Here is a 23,864-nt window from a genome sequence, read left to right on the forward strand (position 1 = left end):
CTATCTGCCAAGTGTGCCAACTATTGGCAATACCCTCCTTATGGGGGAGAAATGTTCAGCAATGAAAAGGTAATGTCTTATATGATTACTATCGAACTATAAATCAAATATTGGTCTTTGTTTCAATAACTAAATTTATTAGCTACTTCAAAATAGATTCTCAAATTCGGAACCGATTTTAATGATTCTTATTTTTAGAAAAGAATAGATACCAGTTTTAGGGGTACTGCATTAAAACAACGATAGTGACATGATAGCAAATTTATTTATTAACCTAATTATGATCCACATAATACAAATGTAACCGATGTTTACTGGTGTTTAACAAATAACCATAAAAATCAATTTCGTGTAACCGACCAGCCCTAAAAACAAAGTACATTTTTACCGATTTAGTATCGTGGGCGTCACAGCATATTCTTTTTTTTTTTATACCACAGGTAGCGAACAAGCATACAGGCCACCTGATGGTAATCGGCTACGGTAGCCAATGAACACCTGCAATATCAGGGATATAACGTGCGCATTGCCGACCCTGAAGAAACATCTTTAACCCCCTTTTAAAGAACCCCATGCTGTAGTCTCTTTGGAAACCCTCGGCAGGGAGCTCATTCCATAACCTTAATGTTGGTGTTTCTGAAATATCCATGGTGACTTACCATTTTCTATCAGATGGGCCATCAGCTGATATGCCACTCCATACTGCATACAAAAGCCATTTTAGCTAGTTTATATCAGTCTATATTATTAATGGTGACTTCAAATTTGGAATATCATCAAAGAATATCTTATTTGATTTTACATTATGAAATGACCACCATGACCATGAGTTTTAACAGTCTCTCATGTAAACTTGCAATTTCATAATTCAGTCGTTTCCATGGTATCCAAATATAACAACTTCAAAACAATATAGCACTTGGTTACTTGGTTATGCTACTTTTAAATGACGTTAATATCACAACAAACTTATGTAGAAACGTGGTATATCAAAACTAACTTCAACATATCGTATGAAATTAGTCTCCATGTAAATTAGGCTCGTAACTTTGATACTAGCCATTTATAATTAAAAAAAAAATGTACTTTGTCTATACAGCCAGCCGTAACATCAATCTATGCCGTCACTATAGTGAATCGTTACACAGTACTACCAACCTTTGTACACTGAAGGCCTTGATAAACAAATTAGTACATAATATAACGGTATCACAAGTAAAGATTTATAGGGCCGAGTGCGGACAGAATGTGTGGACGTTTTGGCGGGAAAGGAGAAGTTTATCAAATACTTGTCTATGCTGTTATATTTGTCTCTATATTTTACACAGTGTATATTTCTTTGAGTGAAACAATTTTCATAAAAATTAAAACTTGTTTTTTGTCACTTACTAATTAAAAAAAAAAAGAATATTCAATAACTAAATATTTGAAGATTTTTGAATAAAGGAATAAAACGATATTTATTATTAATGCAATTATTAGTACTTCGTTTTACCACTTTTCCATGCAAAAACATATTAAAAAATAAAACATTTGGTTTATGACTTTACTTCAAATTTAGGTATAATCTTTTTTTTTAATTAGCAACAATAATAATAATTAAAAAAATATATTGTTTAAATATAAAGATAATCAAAATTAATCTCCAATCACTATATATTTCTCTACATATGTGTGTCACCACAAACGTTCTTCTGTCTGCACTCAAACATCGATACACAATTTTTTAATACCCTCAATCCGTAGTCTACGACAAACTAATACATCGAACGGTTCAGACTTGTTGATAAAGTTTGCTTTTTGTGTGTGACATCCTATCGAGACGGATTTAGGATCTTAGATTATGAAAATTATTATCTTTTATTGCGAAAAAAAAAACATGATATGACGTAACGTAATAGTGTAGATAACACCAGACCAATGCCAGTTCCAAGCTGGTTTAGACATCAAGTCCACATTATTCCGGTCTATAAAGTAACTGGAATAATTTAAATAAGCTTTTGATTTCAATATATGAGATCTACCAGAGAGCAGAGAGGACGGCCGATTTAATTTTTTTATTCTAAAAACAAACGTAATGCAAACTTTTTTATTTACAGCAAGTTTTTATCTGGCAACTCAAAAGAAATTTAATTCCGATTTACGCAGTATTTTTTAATTTATAAAAGTCGAGTATTAGATAAGATAAATCATGAAAATATACACATTATTTATTTATCAATACCTATAATTTAGTAGCCCATATTTTATATAGATAAACAAGGCATTTATGGTGTCCTCAATGATCTAGTTTCCTGATGTTGAAATTGCCTAAATTTGAAATCTATTTAAATTTCATAATTACCAGAAATCAAACTTTTAAAATATGACTAATATTGGACTGCCAAATAAGGGTTATTTATTTTCTTTTTCAAAACCTTTTCACTTGTATTTGGAAATCAACTAGATTTAAATTACTGGAAAAGCGAGCACTGTATTAAACGCACTGGTTCCAGTGACTGGAATAATGTGAACCGGGCACAAAGTCATTTAATTAATACTTAGCTATTTAGCTATATCTAGTTAAATCTATATAAAATACCTGCAATTTCTCGCACGACGTCAACACATTACAGGACAAATACGGATGTATTAAAATATTTCCTCTAATATGTAGCGCCCATATTTCTATATCCTCTGAGTAAACACATAATAAATAATAATTTATATAATAAATTATATAAATTCTTAATGAAATGAATTATAAATTATATTAATGAGATTTAATAATAATGCTACAATATAAGATAATCTGTAGAAATACATACGATTTCTGTTTTGAGTATTCCAAAATTTTGATGAAATGTTACTGCAAAAACTTTAATTAATGTACATAACCTATTCATATGTAACTCAAATGCTTATTAATCAATTCAAAAATCGGACTAAAAAAGTTTTTGTCAACAAAACAGAAATCCCCATCGGTACCGACTATATGAAGCGAATATATAAACAATTTCAACAATTCCAATAATATTGCTTAAGTGTAAACGATAACATTATCTTAATATAAACAATTTTGTTCTAATTGAATTAATTATTTGATGAATAAACAGATTTATTACACACATAAGACTATCTTTACATTTCCATTTTTATAAAATGAAATAATGTTTAGAAAACATTTTTTTTTTAAATACTTTTATTTATGGTATTTTTTGATTAGTCTGTGGAATGAAGTGGCGGGAAACGTATCTGTTCAATTCTGAGTAGTCTATGTTCTATAACAGATGTTAACCACGGATAATGATCTAAACATCCGACAATTAATCATCACTTCATAGCAGTAATAACATTTAGATTTTTAAAACAATTCTCTCATAGCTGACAATAGGGGTACGCGAATTTGAAAGAGTTAAAATGACAGTGTTCACGCTGCATTATTAGGTGAGAATGAATTTTTTTTCATAGGCGTAGCCAGTATTACTTCTGATGGACTTGTAATGTTAATTAAAAAATAAAAGAAAAAAAAATTACGAAAAATTTATTGTTAATAGTTTCGTAACTACACGTTTTATTTTAATGTAATAACTACTGGTTTAACTTACTTGTATTTTAGTCGAGTAAGTTCGACTAGTTAGTCAGGCTCGTGGTCACGTCACGGCCACTCACGACTAAAGGTCCCGATTAGTCCCAAACTTAGTCGAGCTTTCTCGACTAAAATATACGTAAGTTAATGCGGTAATTATTACATTAAAAATGTACGAAAAAAATTCACAAAGTAAATATCAATACCCAGTATGTATATATATATATATATATATATATATATATATATATATATATATATATATATATATATATATATATAAAGTATAAAAATGTTTTTAATTGAACATTTCACAACAATATATGTAGCTTGTGACTACAGACATATGCTGAATGCTGTATAAATAGCAAATATATAAATATATCATAAGAAAGAAATAAAATATGTAATATTAGGTTGACTGGAACAAATCTCTTTTAGAGATAAGTTCGCCTTTGCTAACATTGTTATTAACTATTTTTTTTTCGGAAAATTCTTTAGTAAAGAAGGGTAGACGAGGGGGAGGGAAAGGAAGGTATATGGCCTTCTAGTTACGCCCATGACTCCTGTTTTATACTGAAACAATATTTTGTGAACCATTATCATTATAACAGTCCATAAACGTCCCACTGTTGGGCACGAAGTTTGTGAGTCGTGATAATTATATAGTGTGCTTTCGAGTGGTGGTGGTTGATTTAAAATTCGAATTCACTGGAATGGAATAACCTCAAAGAGGATTTTTTTAACTGGCAATTTATAACGTAAAGAGAATTGCCTTAAAAGTCGAAGGCGGCAAGTTCGAACGTTGGCTATTATGTGTTCCGTATCTTGCCTGGTACATAGTTCTTGTCGATGACTTGTTCTTGCAGGAACATGTGAAGGCACCGCTCGTTCTGGGCTAGTGGGTGACCGGCGATCTTGTTGATAAATACTTCTAGGCCTAGAAATAGTAAAGAGCAACAAGTAAGTAAAGACATATATTGGGTTAGGAGGAAAGCGGATTTTATGGACTTTTGGACTATTGGAGCGAAACAGGAGTTTAGCTCCAATACTTACTAATAATACTAAAAAAATACAAATCTTAAGGTTTTTTCGAGTTAATACTTTAATTCTTAAATTTATTAAAAATATTCTGTTTCAAAAATTATGGAATAAATGTTAGGTTCTTCCTGTGTTCATGGCGACTCGAACCAAAGGCCCCTTCAGGCCGGAGGCTCGTGGCATATTGCCCACTCTGCCACCTTATTACGCCATTAGGTATTAAGGTATCAAAATATCTAAATATGAAAATATTAATAGGAAAAGCAGATAAATTTAAAAATTATACAAATATATTATTTAACTAAAATAAAACTATGTAGGAATACATATGACATCAAACAAATACCCGGTAATATGCTTTCTCACTGCATTGGGTTGACTGGAAGAGATCTCAGTCAGAGATAAGTCCACCCTTGCTCATAATATTTATATATACATTAACAATGTAATTTTTAAGTGCAATAAAGAATACATAAAGATAATAAAGATTTTAATGTCTATTAATAAACCGTTAAATATAAGCATTCATGAAAGTTAGTTGATAATTGCAGAAAAAAATTTCATGTCTTAATGTCAATGTAACTGACATGACCCCAGAACGTTTGCATTTCCATTTTGTAAACAATATTAATCAGAGCAGCTTATCAATTGACGTAACCAAACATCAAGTTTTTCATATATTAATAAGAATGTAGGTATCTTTATATATTATAGTAAACATGTACAACACTTATTTATGCAGTTGTATTTAAAGATTGACACAAAATGAAATAATAATAAAAAAGATAGGTAATTAGATAAACTATTAACAAATTGTACATTTAAAATGAAAATACTAATCCGGCTCGAAGGACTATGTAGAAATATGTATACGATTTATGTTGTAAATGAAGCACGTGATTCAATAGCTATTTAATATTCTAAAATACTAATAAATGCCTGTGCATTTGCTAGTTTTTTAGAACACACGTGCTTACGTAGATGAAACAACTGACATCTCTGTAGAGGTCAGTCGAATGCATGAATACTAAATATCACAGAATTACAAACATAGTTGAAATAATCAACACAAAGACCTAAACAGACTCATGGGACCTTTTATACGATTAACTAATTGATCTTTATATTGCTTACTTGTTTAGAGCAAGCAAGTTTTGCGGATTCATAGTAGCAGGAGTAATATATAAATCTTTTATATATTAAGAATTATCTCTCCTTGAAATTACAATGAGTTAAGCAAGACCATAGACTCTACAGAAACAGAATTTGAATAATTTATTTTAATTTATTATAAAAACATTAATAGTTAATAATTAAATTTATTTACCTTTTCTGCGATCCTCAATAAACTCCTCTTCAAATATACCATCATCGCCGCGGAATGGTAGCTGTCTCTTTAGAGCTTTGCCAGGCAAAGGTGGTACCACAATCTGCATTAATAAAGTGACATTAAACATAAAGTGAATTAAGTAAATATTTAAATAAATTCAACCTCAGATGAACATAGATAAAACTAACTTAATGACATTGGGGGGAAAGGGATTGTTAGTAATGGAGACTAAAAATCCCATTGCTAGCAATATACCCAACCAGGTCGACCTCCTCGTGGTTCCCCCTGGAAACTATCATGGTTAATTCCTGATGAATTCATCATGATGGGCTAACTGGCCTGTTTTCATTCTCATCAATCACCCTTCACTGGTGCTCCGCCAGCGTATCCCATTAGCGTAGGCGGGGTTACCATTCCATTATCATCCACCAAAAAAAAACTTTATGACATTTAAAAACAAAAAACTCTGAATAATATAAATATTAATTATATGGGGAAGAAAATTAAGGAAACTCATTGTGTTAAAGTTTTAGGTATCCATATTGATTCTGATATGACTTGGAAAACACAGATTGATCACATTTGTACAAAAGTAAATCAGTACTCCTATGCGCTTTACTTATTATGAAAAGTCACTAATCAATTTGCACTTCTGAGCACATATCATGTGTTTGCAGGCTCAACGTTCAAGTATGGAATTCTCTATTGGGGAAATTCCTCAGGGAGAGAAAAAGCTTTTAAAAGCCAAAGAAAATGTGTTCCTTCCATATGTAGATTACAGGAAAAGCCATATTTTAGGAAATTGATAATCTTGACCTTTTCTTCACTTTATCTCTATGAAACTGTAATTTTAATAAAATCTAATATTACAGATTATGAAACTCTAAAAAGTAAAAGACATTGTCATGTTATTCGAGTCACAAAGTGTAACACAACAGTATACAATAATAGCATATTCTGCATGGGTCTGAAAGTGTCCCAATATATAAAAGACATTAATCATTTGTCTCTGTTTAAAAAGGAACTAAAGAAGACACTAATTGACAAAGCATACTACACTCTAAATGAATATATGACAGATAGTTTTAAAAATTAAACAAACAAAAAATTACTGTGTTGTATTCCCATGAGACAAGAGACAAGATAAATTTTGATATAATGGTTTTCTTTGTTTTTTCTATAATCTATTATAATTAAGACATTGTGATATATGAGACTATAATAATGGAACTTTACTAATATTTATATTAAAAGAAGATTTGCACACCATTTATGGTAAAATATGGAGGTGTAATAACCTATTAATGTACCATATATATATATAGGCTACCCCTTCCTTTCCTGTGGATATCATATGAGACAACTAAGGGTACAACTTAATGGTAGAGGGATGGAGAGCAGTGCCCTTCTTAAAACATCACTAAAAGCCTAATAGTGGTTGCCAACCCATCTGCCAAGCATGGCATCTAACTCCCTGTATGGAGAAGGCTTATATTCACCAATGAACAGTCAATGGCTGATCTGATGATATATATATTAGTATTGTATATTACAAATATAATATAATGGGGGAAAAGGATTGTTAGTAATAGAGATTTACTAACTCCATTACTAGCAATATACCCTAGCAAGTTGAACTACATGCAGTTTCCCACAGAAACTGTCATGGTTATTTCTTGTGGAATTCACAACGATGAGCTAAATGATCTGCTTTCATTCTCACCTATCATCCCTCACTGGTGCCCCACCAGTGTATGCCGATAGCACAGACGAGGTTACCACTCTATTATCCCACAAAAAATATATAAATATAATAATATTAAAAGTTTGTAAATAATTAAAATGCTTTAGATTTCTGTTTTGCACTAATGCTGTCACACACTACTTCCTATGCCACTCTGTGTTAAATTTACTGAAAGTGATCTCTTTTAGAAAAGGTTCACTTATGCTTACATCATTTCTAAATGTTAAAAAATAAAGAAAATAAATGGAATTTGAACAGAATGTTTATTAAAGTCGCAAGTGCAAGATAAAACAGGTGGTTTATATTGATAAACAATAGTATTTTCAAATACAACAATGAATAATTAGACAATTAAAACGGCTATAAACTGCAATACATAGACAAAGTTGTAATTTTTAAATTTATCTTGTATTTCAAGGTAATTTTTGGTCCAGTGTAATATTTCTTTTTTAAATTACTATGAGAAACTAATTCTCCTAATAAAACTGTTTTTCCTTTGCCTATTGTTCATTTAGTTTCACTTGTTAATTGTGAGTTAAGACAAACTAAGTATGAGTCATCTATGTACTGTACTGCAATAAACAAAACCCACAATTATTTCAGACAATATTGGCAATTTATTAATGAATTACCGTTAAGTATTTTATTGGATATTGATAACAAATACATGCCATTATCAGTAGATGACTAATATCATTGTGCTCACCTTACTGTCTCTCTCCAGTTCGTTTCTTAGCCATTCAAAATCACTATACCGCCGTCTCACGCTTGACTCCTTTACTTTAAACACTGGTAGGTTCGTCTGCAAGCAAGAAACAGACTATGCTAGAACGAGACCCTTAAGAACGACGTATTGACGCGTCAAAACCCCAACACTGATACGCCCACAAACAAAGCAGGAACACCGACTGTGGCAAGAGCTAATTCAATTATGTCTCTACAAATGCACGAGAAATTCATTGGCTTACCCTCATGCGAACTTCGTAATCCGTATAGCGTTTTTTTCCGACACCCATAGACGTAACAGGGTTCACAACATCAATCTCGAGGAAATTCGCCGGCGCCGCGTAAGCGTCGTCTAATGTTTGTTTCTTAACGTTTAATCTTCTAGTCGCGTCGGCTGTCGTATCCTCAGCCATCATAACGCTTTATTTATTGTAACAATCACAAAAGAATAGGACGGCCCACTATACTATTAATCAAATAGGAAATGAAAAAATGACATGACACGAACAAAACATGATTTGATTGACGTTTAATTTGAAAAATGTGGCGACATAACCACAGATCATAAAGAACGAATGACAATACTTCATAAACGGTCAAATTACATTATTTGCTAATGGGGGCGCCGTTGTGTTATATACATAATCTCTACTTTCCATTGTAGGAACAAATAAACGGAAAAATAATACTCTTCTTTTCAATATCCTTTTTAATCCAACATGTCCACATTACTTTCACGAAAGGTTCAAATTTCGCGAGATTGATGTTCGCCTGAGATATAGTAATGATTTCATTATAGATTTGCCTTGTTTTAATACTCAAAGCTGTGCCAAGTCATTTATTATAAATACTGTATGTCTCTGGAATTCACTTCCTAATAACTTGAAGATGGCACAATCATTAAAATCGTTTAAAGCAGGTATTTATAAAATTTTATTCTAGAACTCCTTTTTCATTGAGCCAATTGTGATTTGATGATGATGAATTTGTATATCTATGTTTTTATTAAGTATGTATATTTATGCGTCTATGTTTATTATTATTTATTTATATATTAATGTTATATTATTATATAAATAAATAATATATTATTATAAAAAATATAAATATTATACAGTTATTTTTATTGTATTATATATTCAATTTTTACTGAGTTTATTTATCTTTAGCTGCACGGTTATTACCCTTATACATTCTATAGTTTTCTTTCAGCATCTCAAAGGTTAACTGTAAGAGATCCCTTTATGGGATAAATCCGCCATTGTAATTTTTTTTTTTTACAACACAGGGGGCAAACGAGCGTGCGGCTCACCTGATGGTAAGTGACTACCGCCGCCCATGGTCACCCACAACACCAGCGGCATTGCAGGTGTGCTGCCGGCCTTTTAAAAAGGAATATACTCTTTTCTTGAAGGTTATGTTGTCGTATCGGTTCGGAAATACTGCTGCTGGAACTTGATTCCAAATATTAAATCTTTTAATGTATTCAGTATGAATTATGTACAATAAAGATTTTACAATACGATATAATAAATTATTAAAATCTTGATTATATTTCTTTTAAGTTTTCATTAATCATTTACTATTATTTAAGTTGTGACTAGAGGTCACAATAAATATAGTTATTACGTTTGATTGTCGATTTTCGGCGACCGAAGGTGGTTAAAAAAAAGACCAAAATATTTATTCTTAAGTATTTATTTTAATAAATTATATACATAGTCGTACGTTAGATAATATGGAATAAATGTTTCACGAGAGGAACTGGCTCATGGGGTCCTCTTCTCTTCGCCTCTTCATCATATAGGCTTCCATTTCATCTTCAGTGGGCTCCTTGACTTCCACCATGCTATTGTATGGTCGCTTGCGCTCATCCACAGAAAGAAGATAGTCAGCTCGCTTTTGTTGCCGTTCTTCCATCTCCAATGCCTAAAAATGAGGATAAAATTAATTATGTTTTATACAATTTTAAATATTAGTATACATTTATATTATGCCATAAAGGTGACAAAGAAACAGCCTGTCTGATTATCAACAGACACGATAGCCTATGAACGCCTACAATATTAGGAAAAACCCTTACTGTAGGTCTCTAGAGAAAACCTCAGCAGGGACCTCATTCCATAGCCTAAGCTTTTGCGATAAGAAATTCCTCTGAAACCGTACTGTACGTGACTATTTTAATTTTTTTATAGGGGCTAGTCAGTGGCCACACCCCCACCTGGTGGTGAGCAGGTAATGTGGTTCAAACGTGAAGGTCGGTACATAATAGATAATGTTTTTTTTAATCAAAAAAGTTCCTGTTGTAGTGCCTGTGTCATTTTAACTAAATTAATGATTTTAATTTCATCTAATTCAAGATGAATTACATGGAGGTAAAAAAAAGGATCATCAAAAACAGTTCATTAGACACAACACAAACAATAGAACTATATTGAAAACTTTCTCTTTTTAAAGTCAGTTATGAGTAAATGTTACATGAATGAACGCTGTTGAAAATAAAAAAAAAATATTGCACTATTTTTTTACCTTTTTCAGTTTATCCTCCACTCGTTTCTCTTTTTTGAGATCCTTCTTCTTCTTTTTCTTTGCCTTCTTCTTATTCTTCTTTTTCTTGCTTGTCTTCTCCGTTTTAGATCTGATCTCTGGTTCGGAATCAGAGGAACTACTGTCGGAACTTGAGTCCGATGAAGACGAGTCTGACTTGTCTGATTTTGCTGAGAACAAATAATTTATATAATTAAAAGGAAGATTGGATTTTTCTTTACAATAAATAGTATAAAATAAAATATTTTAATAAAAATGGTTCAGAATGAACCATTCGCAGTTTAGGTGCCAAACGGTTAAGGCTAGCACTAGGCTCAGAGCAGCAATCTATTAATTTGCCTGAAGATGCCTTGTTTAGAGGTGTCGCAATACGTGTGTGCACGAAATGGCGGTTGGACATTGATCGCCAATATGAGAGATTATAGAACATCTAATAATAATAGTAGTCAATCAAGTCGCATGTACAGTAATGGTAGAGGAATGAAACAAAACCAGTGATATGGACTTCCGCAAAAAGACACCTAGTTCAGTAAAATATTTAAATATGAAAATAAATATATTCTTGGGAATGGCAATATATTTGAGGATCTAGATAGATAGATAAACTTTTTATTTGAGCCATTTATGACACACGTAAATTTACAAATGAGTTTATACAATCAAATTATTTACACTTTTTAAAATATACAACAAAAGATAAAATATGAAAATATGGTTTCGCCATGTGTGTCGCAGTGACCCAAATAGGCTACAGCTCAGTGATAGTTTTGCTTAAAAGCAAAGCACTGATTTTCAGCTACAGCCTGAAGTTAGGCTACACGGACGCGTACAACATGTGTACAAAATGTGTTGCCATTCCCAAGGGGCAAAACAATGTATTTTGTAATGTCTATAGACTGTTCATATCTATGGTTACCAGTTTCCATTATATAGACAATCAGCTTGTTTGCAATTTATCATAATAAAGATTAGAACATGTTCAATCAAGGTTCAAACATTCCTCATGTAGTTTTATGTCTGTCAAAAATACAATACATAAAATAGTATTTTTTATAGGATGATGAATGGAGTGATATATACTGCGCTATCAGTATACGCTGGCGGGACACCAGTGAGCGATGATAGGTGACGATGAAAGCAGGCAGTTAGTCCATCGTGATAAATTCCACTAGAATTAACCACAATGGTTTCCAGGGGGAACCACGTGGAGGTCGACCTGATAGAGTGTATTGTTGGCAATGAGTCAGTTAGACCCCATTACTAACAATCCCTTTCCCCCTATAAAATAGTATTACATAAGTATCTCACTGACATGATGAGGAATTTTGTCTTTTACAGGCACAAGATCTCATATTTACATTTTTAACACTTCTTTGCATGATTTTTTTATTGGCGAAATAAATCAAGGTGATATATTCATGTTCAAAATTAAAAGAAAAATGGTTAAAAAAAATAAATTTGACAGCTATGTTGTTTTTTTCTGTAATGGACATTAAAAAGGTATCCAGATCCGATCAATTTAAAGTGAACTTGTCCTTTTATACAATTTTTGGGCATTCAATGTTATGATGGAAATTTCCACCATTATGCAAAGAAGGATTAAACATGCCTAGTGATATTTATTGTTATGTGACACAAATATGGCCAGTTTTATTTCTCTGTCTATATACACACCTTTCTCTTTCTTCTCTGTAGTATCTTTGGCAGCAGTTTTCCTGTCATCTTCCTGTACATCTAATACGACTGATTTTCCAGCCTCACCCACGCAGTACGACATCTGAACAGAACAAAATAATTTTATCAAAAAATTTGTAAAAAAAACTGACTGTTCACAAATAAATAAAATGAAACGAAATTCCTTTTAGGTTTTGAGAGACAATTTTTAGCTTTAAATTCAGTCATAATAAAATTATCTAAAATTTATGCTACAAGTTAAAAAAAGGATTTTTTTTACTGAACTAAGTGTCATTTTGCTGAAATCCATATCACTGATATATAAATTAGAATTAGAATTTGTTTAATTCTGCTACCATTTACCTGAATTATTTTGTTTAATTCTGCTACCATTTACCTGAATTATTATGTTTAATTCCGCTATCATTAACTTACCCGAAGATGACTCATTCAGAAGTGAAACACGTTATGCAACATATGTGTGGGGTGGATAACGGTAGGAGATTGATAACTAATATGGAAGGTCATAACGTAACTACTGATAATAAAAGTAGTCAATTTTCATATGTTGGCAGTTGCACACTTACTAATGGTAGCGGAATTAAACAAAATAATTCTAATTAAATAACCAAGGAAAATTTTGTTTATGCAGAACAATAATATATTGTCTGTCTTGGCCATAATTATTAAAATCGCATGGGCAGTTTAACTTTACCTTTATAAACGAGTGACAGCACTTGTAGCCCCACTGTCCATCCTTCCAGTATGAGCCCCACACCGCTGTGTGGTTGTTGATAAGCACGTCCTCTTCATATTTGCTCCTGAAATTGTTCGTTTCTTTAAAATTTTCTTATTGTGCTTAACATCACGATAGAAATGCATTAATGGTGATAGTTATTTCTGTATCCATTTTTTACTTAATAATTCTTATAGGGAGAGAGGGAGGAGACTGTACAAAAGTCGTTTGCTTGGACAGCTCTATCCCATTCATGATTCAACCGTAAAGGAGTTGTGTTTGCATAGCTGTGTTTTGGTTTGAAGGGTGGAATATGGCGTGAATTTACAGGGTACAGAGGAATAACACCTGAGTCCTCAGAAATGGCAACGTATGAGGGGTATCATGGGCGAAACAGTATACTCTGTTATGTCCATGGTACTGCTCATGTCTATAGGCGACGGTTACCACTTTCCATCACGTGGGCCGTCAACTTGTTTGCCACTCAAAGTTGCATAAAAAAAAAACACAAATCTAATCTAATCTAAAGATTTCAACCATGACGAAACTTCCGGTTAGCAAAGAGTTAATAAGTATGGGAAGTATGGGATCTAAACCTGGCACAGCTACTTCACAATGAAGTGAAGCCGTACTCACTTGGCAAGCTGCTTCTCGGCGCCGTGCGCGAGCGTGCCGTCGCGGTTGTAGACGGTGTAGAGCTCGGTCTGCGCCAGCAGCAGCTCGCGCGGCGGCGCCGCCAGGTGCTCCGCGCCGCCGTACTTCTCCAGCACAGACTGCTTCACCTGTCCACCACACACATTTGTATCACATCACATTTTTTTGTCCTCTGGCAACACTGCCGACAACTGTCTTTGCCAGCTGACTCCAGTTTACCTATTGCTTTTATTTATTATACTAGCGGCCCGTCCCGACTTCGCACAAGCGGACATTTTTACATTTAAAAAAAGTGGCCATTACGGCTGCACACGCGACGGAAGCTAAAAATGGAATAACTTCTCGCGTTTTCCTAACATTGCCCTTCACTGCTCCTATTGATCGTAACGTGATGAAAAGTATACTGTAACCTGCCCAGGAGTATGAAGAATAATTGTACCAAGTTTCGTTAATCCGTCGAGTAGTTTTTGTTTCTATAACGAACATACAGACAGACAGACAGACAAAAATTTTACTGAGAGCATTTTTGGCATCAGCACCGATCACTAATCACCCCCTGATAGTTTTTTACTACCCATTTTTAGACATTCTTTTTAGACATACCTGCGTCTTGAACTGGTCCTTCTTGTCGCGGTATTCTCGTTGCAGCAGCTGCAGCTTGGTAGGCTCGGCCAGCAGGTGCACGTCGAGGCCGCGCGCGTGCGCGTCCCACGCGAACAGTTGGGCGGCCGCGTGCGCGCAAGTGTCGCCCGTGAACCTCACGAAGTTCTCGCCCGCGTACTCCGACCTGCCGGCCACGTATCATAAAGTTAAGAGAACTATTGCAAACGGGAACGTGACGGCTCACCAGATGGAAATATTATTACTGTTTTTTTTTTCAAGTAACTTATATATTTTTTTATTACACTAGATTAAAAATATATTACCTTAGGGTAAAGGGTTTTTTTTTAAAGAGTGAAAATGGATTGGTAACCCCGTCCGCGCTATCGGTATACACCGACGAGGCACCAGTGGAAGATGATAGGTGAGAATGAATGCAGGTTAGTTGGCCTACCATGATGAATTCGACAAGAGTTAAACATGATGGTTTCCAAGGGGAACCGCGTGGAGGTCGACCTGAGAGGGTATATTGCTAGTAATGGGGCTATTAGACCCCATCACTAACAATCTAGGGGAAAGGGGTTATTAATTATTGTTGAATTATTTACGATGGAGCAACTGACCTGCTTCATCCTCGCCTATCATTAATGAGGCACCAGTGAGTAATAATAGAAGTAAAGAATAGAATAGAAGTCAGGTCAGACGAATTTATTAGGAAATAATCATGATTATATCTGTTCTCCTTTAACCAAAGGTTGTCTGTAAGAGATTGCCCTAGCGATAAGACCGCCTTTTGTACCTTTATGTGTATATTTCAATCTGTATTTATGTTACTGTATTTCACTTGAATTATTCACTTGTCATTGTGTATTTTTATTTATGGTGCAATAAAGAGTTAAATAAATAAATAAATAAATGGTTACCAAGGAGGGGTTTATTTTTTTTGATGGGTGAAAATGGTATGGTGACGGGATACGCTGGCGAAACACCAGTGAAGGGTGATAGATGAGAATGAAAACAGGCCAGTTAGTCCATCATGATGAATTCATCAGGAATTAACCATGATAGTTTCCAGGGGAAACCGCGAGTAGGTCGACCTGGTTGGGTATATTGCTAGCAATGGGATTGTCAGTCACCAAGGAGGGGTTGCCCTGACAGGGGTATATTGCTAGCAACAGGGCAATTAATCCTCGCAATCAACAATTCCATAAGTGGACTAGCTGACCCGGCAAAGATCCTCTATGTTTGTCGATAGTAAACATATAAAATAAAATCAAATTGATATTTCATTTTGATGTATTCGATCATATAAAAATCTTCTGCGCCATGTTTCTGTGCAATACAATAGCTTTTTCTTTAATTTTTTTGCCATTCAGGCTATTAAGCACTGGAATGCTGTACCCTTTGACATCAGCGGGTCTACCATGAAATGAAATTCCGAAATTTCGGACTCAATTTCGTGTTTTTGTTTATACCAAAATCGGATCAATAAATGTAGTTTAACATTTCGTTCGTCATACATCCTGTCATAAAAGTCAAAAGGAACAATATTTTAACATTTTTAATATTTCCAAACGGCATGTATTATGTAATTTTAAAATTAAATTTCTGTATCGTTTGGCTCCGAAATTTCGGAAAACATTTCATGGTAGGCCCTCAGATTTGCTCCAAGCAAATTGGCTTTCAAGTTTCGTTCTTTTTTACATAGAATTCCTAGAATCTATGATTGAAACACTTCGTCTTATTAATAAATTATCTTGCTTTTTAAATTACTTACTCTGTAGCATTAGGATTAGGGTTGTCCCTCATGGAGCGTGTCTTGGGGTCGTAGTACGCCGAGTTAGGGTCCAAGTTCCGCAGGTACTTGGCGGTGTCCTCTCTGATACGCAAGTTTCGCACCGTGATACGCTGTTTGGAATCCACCTACAAGACAAAGGCGTCGGTTTGAAAAGCGATTACGTTACAATCTTAGATTATATAGATAGAGTGTCTCCATACATTTGTAATGCTTCGAGAAAAGCGTGTCAACTTTTTTATATAATTTTGCGTGACAAATAGTTATGAGTGATTCCTTTATAACTTCTATATTTTATTTTGTGTTATAAATTCTGTACCTATTAATGCGCATAACCTCATTTATACGTCAAGATACATTTTATGCGTAAGTAAATAGAATACTGATAAAAAAAAAACAAGTTAGTTAATTTGACAATTATCTGACAAAAATTTGACCCGTTTTTGAGGCTCGATGCTCTATCTATATAATCCTAGATTATTTCGTAAATGCATTAAATTAATGCATTAAAAAAATCATTTAAACGACTTATTGATAGTTAAATCCTTTGTCATTAAATCCTACGGTAAATATCACATAGCCTCTTTTTTTTTTATTGTTAGGGAGGCAAACGAGCAGACGGTCCACCTGATGGAAAGCGGCTACCGTCAGCCATGAACACTTGCAACACGAGAGTTGCTTGTGTGTTGCCGACCTTTTAAATGTTTGTAGGCACGTTTTATTAAATTCCCCATATTATATTTCACCAGAGGGAGACTTTGTACAAAAGTCGATTGCTTGTGTACCTCTGTTCCATCCGTGTTTCAACCGTGAAGCAGTTGTGTTTGCATGGCTGTGTTTCGGTTTGAAGGGTGGGATACGGCGTGAATTTACTGGGTACAGAGGAATAACACCTGAGTCCTCAGGAATCAGGTGGGCCGTAAGCTTGTTTGCCATTCTAAGTTGTATAAAAAAAAATTCTATTAAGGACGAACCTATTAAAAAAATCAGTAGCCTTTTTATCTGTAAGTTGCCGACCTAATTATGAAGAATTACCTTAGTTCCAGGCATGTCAACTTCATCCACGTATTTGTCTTCGTCTTCCTCAGCATTGTCATCATCTTCCATCGCTGTAGGATCTGTTGAAATATATAAATAACTTTAAGTTCCCTATCGACTTACAAACAGGAGGTTCTCGTATTGTATTTTTTTTTATGTTTGTTACCTCATAACTCCTTAAGTACTAAACCGATTTGGAAAATTCTTTTTTTAATTGAAAGGATATACTTTCAGATTGGTCCCATAGAAATTTTATCAAAATCGGTTCAGCAGTTTACTTTTCAAATAAAAATAACTGGTTTTGCTACAACTGAAGTCATTTTTTTCTATGGGACACAATCTTTAATTATTTTTTTATTTATTTGGTTTGTTTTTTTATTAATTACATACTTATGTTTCCATAGCGTATGATTTATCTTCATAGTTTACAAGTAGATTTTGCTCTTTTTTCATCCAACTTGAAATGGCAAACAAGCCGATAGTCTAGTTGATGGAAAGTGATAACTGTCGCCAATAGACATGAACAGTACCATGGACATGGACGTATACTGTTTCGCCCATGATATCCCTCATGCGATACTATTCCTAAGGATTCAGGTGTTATGCCTCTGTACCCTGTAAATTCACTGCCATATTCCACCTTTCAAATCGAAACAGCCATGCAAACACAACTGCTTCGCATTTTTTTTTAATCAAATACGAGGTTACGTGTAACACATTAAATAGTGTGAATTATTTAGGTATTGAATATTCTTCTATAGAATACGGAAACCATCTATCTATCATCAGATACATAGATGCCTGACTTCCACTTTTGAGTTATTAAAAAAAAAACAGAATAATTATCAATTCACAACTTAGTGGCTTATGAAAAAAAAAAAAAACAAACTCCCAACTCACCTTGTTCCAGTTTCTGTGCCCGTAACTCTCTTTTAGCATCTTCAACTTTCTGATACTCCTCTATAATGGCCTTGTGCTGTGCGGGGTCGTAACCGTTCCACCTGTCCCGCTTGCCATCGTAACTGAGGTTCAGATTAGGCTGTTGGTACTCATCCGGAGCTATACCAGCATTTGAAAATTTCGCTCCAATCTGTAGTGACACAAAATTTATCGATAGTCTTTAAGGAAACAAACCTTGAAGGGTGCAATGGGGGACAGCTTTTTTCGGCATTACTAACTCCACATCATCTTCTTGAGTCCAACTGCTAGATAATCAATATGAAAGCTATCATTGATACCTACATTGTATATTGTTAAATTTAGATTAACAAGTTGAGCCCGGCGCCGAATTTGCTGTCCTTTCCGTTCAGCCGGCAGCCGGCGAGAGATACAATGTTTAATGCTATCGCCAAGAGATTACTTTAGTACTAATGAGATAAGGAATTCTTTGTCGCGCTATTTTGGACGTTTTTTAGGTGTATGTGTAATGTATGTGTGATTCTATTCCATATTTTCGTATGATGTATAGTAAAACCATGTACGTATCTCAGGGACCGACGCTGGCCACACGGAAAGTTCCCTGCTGGTCCCAACGTGTTAATATAATTAAAGATTGTGTCCTACATCATAAAACAGACTAGTTTATTTTTTTTTTTATTTAAAAACTGAACCGATTTTGATAAAATTTCTATGGGACCAAACTGTAAGTTTGTTTGTTTGCTTATAAAAAATAACTTTCCAAATTGGTTTACAACTACCGTCAGTTGTCGACTCTTGTAGTCATAGCTCCATTCTTATGGGGTAACAAATAAAAAAAAAATACCACTGTATTGAAAACCTGCTTCTTTTTGACATCAGTTGTAATGACTTAATAAGTCTTAATAAATTGATTTGGCAAGACTGAAACCACTTGCAGTGTTACATCCATATGAAAAATACATTTCACAGGCTAAGGCACACTTTTAGTTGCCGCCAAATTTTGCAAACATTTAAAATTTTTGTCATAAACTATTTATGCAGTGTGTTGTAGTAAGTAAATAATTTTTATCTTTTCCTTTGTGTGCCGCCAAATTTTTTAAATCGTTAAATATGTGCCGCAACAAAAAAAAGGTTCAGAATCACTGGGCTAAGGTATTTAATATTTAAATGATTTTTATATGCTACAGCGGTAGCCCACAAATATAATTTTCAAACATGCTATTGTAAGGTTTTTAATGATTCATATTTATAAAAAATAACTTTGAAAAAATGCAAAAATCCTTATTTAAAGGAAGCTGATGAATAAAATAGAAATAAGAAGGTAATTTACCTTTCTCGGTCTCTCTAAGCAATCTTTCTTCTTATGAGTCATTGCCCCACAGTTCTCGCATGCGCCTTTTCTGAATTTCGTAGCTACTTTTGTCTGTAAATATAATATTTTAGAATAAATATATAAATTTTTTTTATTCACTGAATAATGTTGAATTTGGCTAATGTTTTATGTTTTTAACTTAATTTGCAGGAATGAGAATTCTTTAGTGTATTTCACATAGAATATATCAAATCCACACACAGATGTACATATATATATATATATATATATATATATATATATATATATATATATATATATATATAATATACATATTTATGAATATCATCTTACTACATACAACCAGAGGGAGACTTTGTAAAAAAGTCGATTGCTTGGGTACCTCTGTCCCATTCGTGTTTCAACCGTGAAGCAGTTGTGTTTGCATAGCTGTGTTTCGGTTTGAAGGGTGGGATATGGCGTGAATTTACTGGGTACAGAGGAATAACACCTGAGTCCTCGGGAATGGCAACGCATGGGGGGTATCATGGGCGAAACAGTATACTCTGTTATGTCCATGGTACTGCTCATGTCTATAGGCGACGATTAGCACTTTCCATCAGGTGGGCCGTCAGCTTGTTTGCTATTCTAAGTCGTATAAAAAAAATACAAACACTTTTGAGTATTTATTAAATGCAATGATAAAATAATATAATATAACAAATTTAATTTTAAACGCTATTGTTTTATAGACAAGTAGCTTTTTGCCTGATAATTCATACGCATGGATTTCAGAAGCAGGAACAACAATGAAACAGACCACTCTAGATGGGGTATCAAAATTAAAGATATGCCATATTTTAAGTTAGACCTTCGGGTATACAACTGTGAAAATTACATCCAATTTGTTGCAGGAGTTTTTGTGGGATGCTAGAACAAACATGCAGACAGGCAAATGGACAAAATTTTTAAAAATTGTTGCTTTGATTTTTACTGCTTTTATATTATGTTAGAAAGATAATGTCAACATAAAAGACAGTTAATTTGGGACATTAACAAACTGAGTCCTATGTTTAACAATAGGTTTTTTTTTTATACCACTGAGGTGGCAAACAAGCATACGGCCCACCTGATGGTTAGCGATTACCGTAGCCTATGAACGCCTGCAATACCAGAGGTATTACGCGCGCGTTGCCGACCCTGAAGAAACCTCTTTACCCCCCTTTTGAAGAACCCCATGCTGTAGTCTCTTGTTTTGGTAATAGCAGATTTTTTTTTTTTACAATCCAGGGGCAAACGAGCATGCGGCTCACATGATGGTAAGTGACTACCGCCGCCCATGATCACCCACAACACCAACGGCATTGCAGGTGTGCTGCCGGCCTTTTAAAAAGGAATATGCTCTTTTCTTGAAGGTTATGATGAAATAATTATATTATGTTGATTGTTAACTTACAGTATCCACTCCTTTGTAATAATATTTGTCCAGTTTTGTGAAATTAGCTTCCCTGTCTTCTTGTGGCCGCTGGTGCTTCAGTGTGGGTCCAGAAGTACCATAGTACCATGGTGCCGATGATATGTATTGTGGTATATGGGGATTTATGTCCTTGCCTTTAAAAAAGATTATATTAACAATTAAGGTTACTATTTGGGATGGATAACAACACAGGCTACTCGGCTCAATCAACATATCCCAATATAATTGTATTATCAACCCGTCTTGGCTTGGCAAGGCTACATACAAAATAATATATAGTCCTTATTTTACTGATAATGTAGCTTACTATATATGGAAGAATTTTTAAAATTGGTTGAGTAGTTTTTGAGTTTATTTATTTATTAGAAGCCAACAGCGTTACAGTTAAAATTTTTTTTTGATGGGTGATAACGGTATGGTAACCTCGCCTGCGCTAACGGGATACGCTGACGGAGCACCAGTGAAGGATGATAGATGAGAATGAAAACAGGTCAATTAGCCCATCATGATGAATTCATCAGGAATTAAACATGATAGTTTTCAGGGAGAACCGCGAGGTCCACCTGGTTAGGTATATTGTTAACAATGGGATTCTCAGTCTCCATTACTAACAATCCCTTTCCCCCCTACAGTTAAGATTTACATACTAGTATTTAAAATATTAAGGCTTATAACAAGTTTCTTATTATTATAAATGTACAAAATTGGTTTGCGCAAAAAAAGGAAAAGTACAATGCAGACATTCAATCACAAGACACTCAAATACAAATGTTTACCGTTGCATGTATGTTACAGTATATTCAGTACTGCTATATTTATTTTATACATTTATAAATACAACAGAGTTTGCATGAATACACTACCTCCTGTTACTGTTACCAGTATAACACATTAAAATACACATGTCCACTCACACCATGCAAATACAATCACACAGACCCTAAGATTTTACTTAATTACCTAATTAACTTGATTGATTATAATCGTCACTCATAGTGCTTACAACAAGCTTCATAAATGTCAATTTAGATTTATCCAATAACCAACAAAAAGACAATCAAACCCTTTATAAGTATTGACAACAAATTCATTGATAGGTATGTAATATTATTTTATTTTGTAAGAGGTAAGTAATGATTGAAAGATGGGTAGTATCTGCAATATATCAATATTGATATGAATATATATGACAGTATCCCTCTTTAAACGTCACCAAAGCCTAATTGTAGTTACCGACCTGCCTACCAAGTGTGGCAACTACTGACAAAAGGAGGGGACTTGGACAACTGATGTCAGTGGATAGTTAAACGCTGATATAATGTTGATTATGTCAATAGAAGCTTCAAATAGAATATCAATCTATACTTATAATAAATCTGTAAAGATGTCAATTCTGTACATGAAATATATTTCCAAAATAACTATCAGGGGGTGATTAGTGATCGATACTGATGCCAGAAATGCAATCAGTAAAATTTTTGTCTGTCTGTCTGTATGTTCATGATAGTTTCTATCACAAACATACAGACAGACAGACAAAAAACTATGCAATGGATTTTAACAAAAGTTGGTACAATTATTCTTTATACTCATAGGCAGGTTATAGTATACTTTTCATCACGCTACAATCAATATGAGCAGAGCAGTGAAGGAAAATATTAGAAAAACAGGAGAAGTTAAGTTACTCCATTTTTAATATTCCATCGCGTGTGCAGCCTTAATGGCCACTTTTTAAAATGTAAAAATGTCCACTTGTACGAAGCTGGGACTATAATGGGTATATAAATATATATACTGGGTAAATAAATGGTTTCTTTTACAAGAACTAAGGTAATGATATTGTGTTTATTCTGCAATATGTTGTACTACTACTTACTACTTACTTTAGCAGGTAGTAATTACATATAAAAGAAAAACAATCCATCAGTCAGTAACGCCCCATTTCTTATAAAACATAGGCAAACTTTGTTTCTATAACAATCTCTTCTCTTTTTATTAATAAACAAGCTAGCCAGTAATAATATATAAGCTTATATCTTTCTTGTAATTATTTAAATGTAAAAAATAAGACAATATTAAAGGGATATGATTATTTTTTCTAATTATATAGCAATATGTACCTGCTGACGAGGGACGAGCAGCAGCATCCCTATTAAGACATCTCTAAAAGCCTAACTGTGCTGGCCAATCCGCGTGCCAAGCGTGGCAACTACTGGCAAAACTCCCTTTATGGAGAAAACTTATGAACAGCATTGGACAGTTAACAGCTGAAATAATAATGTACCTGTTTCATCGACAGCAGCAGGAGCAGTACCAGCTTTCCGTGCCTCCTCCAACTCCTTAGCTTTCCTCCAGTCCTCCCTTGACTTCTTCTTTGGCTCATCTTCCTCGTCGCCAGCTTCATCTTTATTGCGCAAGATTTGCGATACAGCTACCCGGGCGTTGGTTGTCATGATGGCCGATTATTTTATAGATCACAAACAAATAATTTACGATTTCACTAAATAAAATAACATTACATTTATTAACAGAATAAAATAAGATAAAGTATAAACAACACGACACAATATACGATAGAAAATTGAATGACAATTAGATGACCTATGTCATATAACAAATGATTGTCAGTCAATGATTGATAGCACTGACAGATGAATGACAGAACAGTGTTGCCAACTCGGTAGTAGATTCACCAGAGGGAGAT

The 23,864-nt window shown here is 33.9% G+C and overlaps 2 protein-coding genes across 2 annotated transcripts; both read right to left on the reverse strand.

Annotated features, from left to right (window-relative positions):
• Window positions 1–3,830: 3,830 nt before the first annotated feature.
• LOC113513194 (sorting nexin-12) lies at window positions 3,831–8,913 on the reverse strand. Its single transcript, XM_026897178.3, has 4 exons — window positions 8,652–8,913; window positions 8,390–8,485; window positions 5,937–6,039; window positions 3,831–4,508 (listed from the first exon to the last, which is right to left on the reverse strand). Exons 1-4 carry the CDS (start codon window positions 8,823–8,825, stop codon window positions 4,381–4,383), a joined length of 501 nt encoding a protein of 166 aa, XP_026752979.1. The 5' UTR covers window positions 8,826–8,913; the 3' UTR covers window positions 3,831–4,380.
• A 1,176-nt stretch (window positions 8,914–10,089) lies between these two features.
• LOC113513195 (pre-mRNA-splicing factor Slu7) lies at window positions 10,090–23,752 on the reverse strand. Its single transcript, XM_052898879.1, has 12 exons — window positions 23,445–23,752; window positions 21,140–21,294; window positions 19,702–19,794; window positions 18,354–18,543; window positions 17,451–17,533; window positions 16,398–16,543; window positions 14,624–14,807; window positions 14,003–14,148; window positions 13,346–13,451; window positions 12,631–12,733; window positions 10,939–11,126; window positions 10,090–10,338 (listed from the first exon to the last, which is right to left on the reverse strand). The coding sequence occupies exons 1-12, from the start codon at window positions 23,611–23,613 to the stop codon at window positions 10,162–10,164; spliced, it is 1,740 nt and encodes a 579-aa protein (XP_052754839.1). The 5' UTR covers window positions 23,614–23,752; the 3' UTR covers window positions 10,090–10,161.
• Window positions 23,753–23,864: the final 112 nt, after the last annotated feature.

The sequence above is a fragment of the Galleria mellonella genome, unplaced genomic scaffold (assembly GCF_026898425.1).
Source record: "Galleria mellonella isolate WM207_F2 unplaced genomic scaffold, CSIRO_AGI_GalMel_v1 utg54, whole genome shotgun sequence".
Taxonomy (NCBI): Eukaryota; Metazoa; Arthropoda; class Insecta; order Lepidoptera; family Pyralidae; genus Galleria; species Galleria mellonella.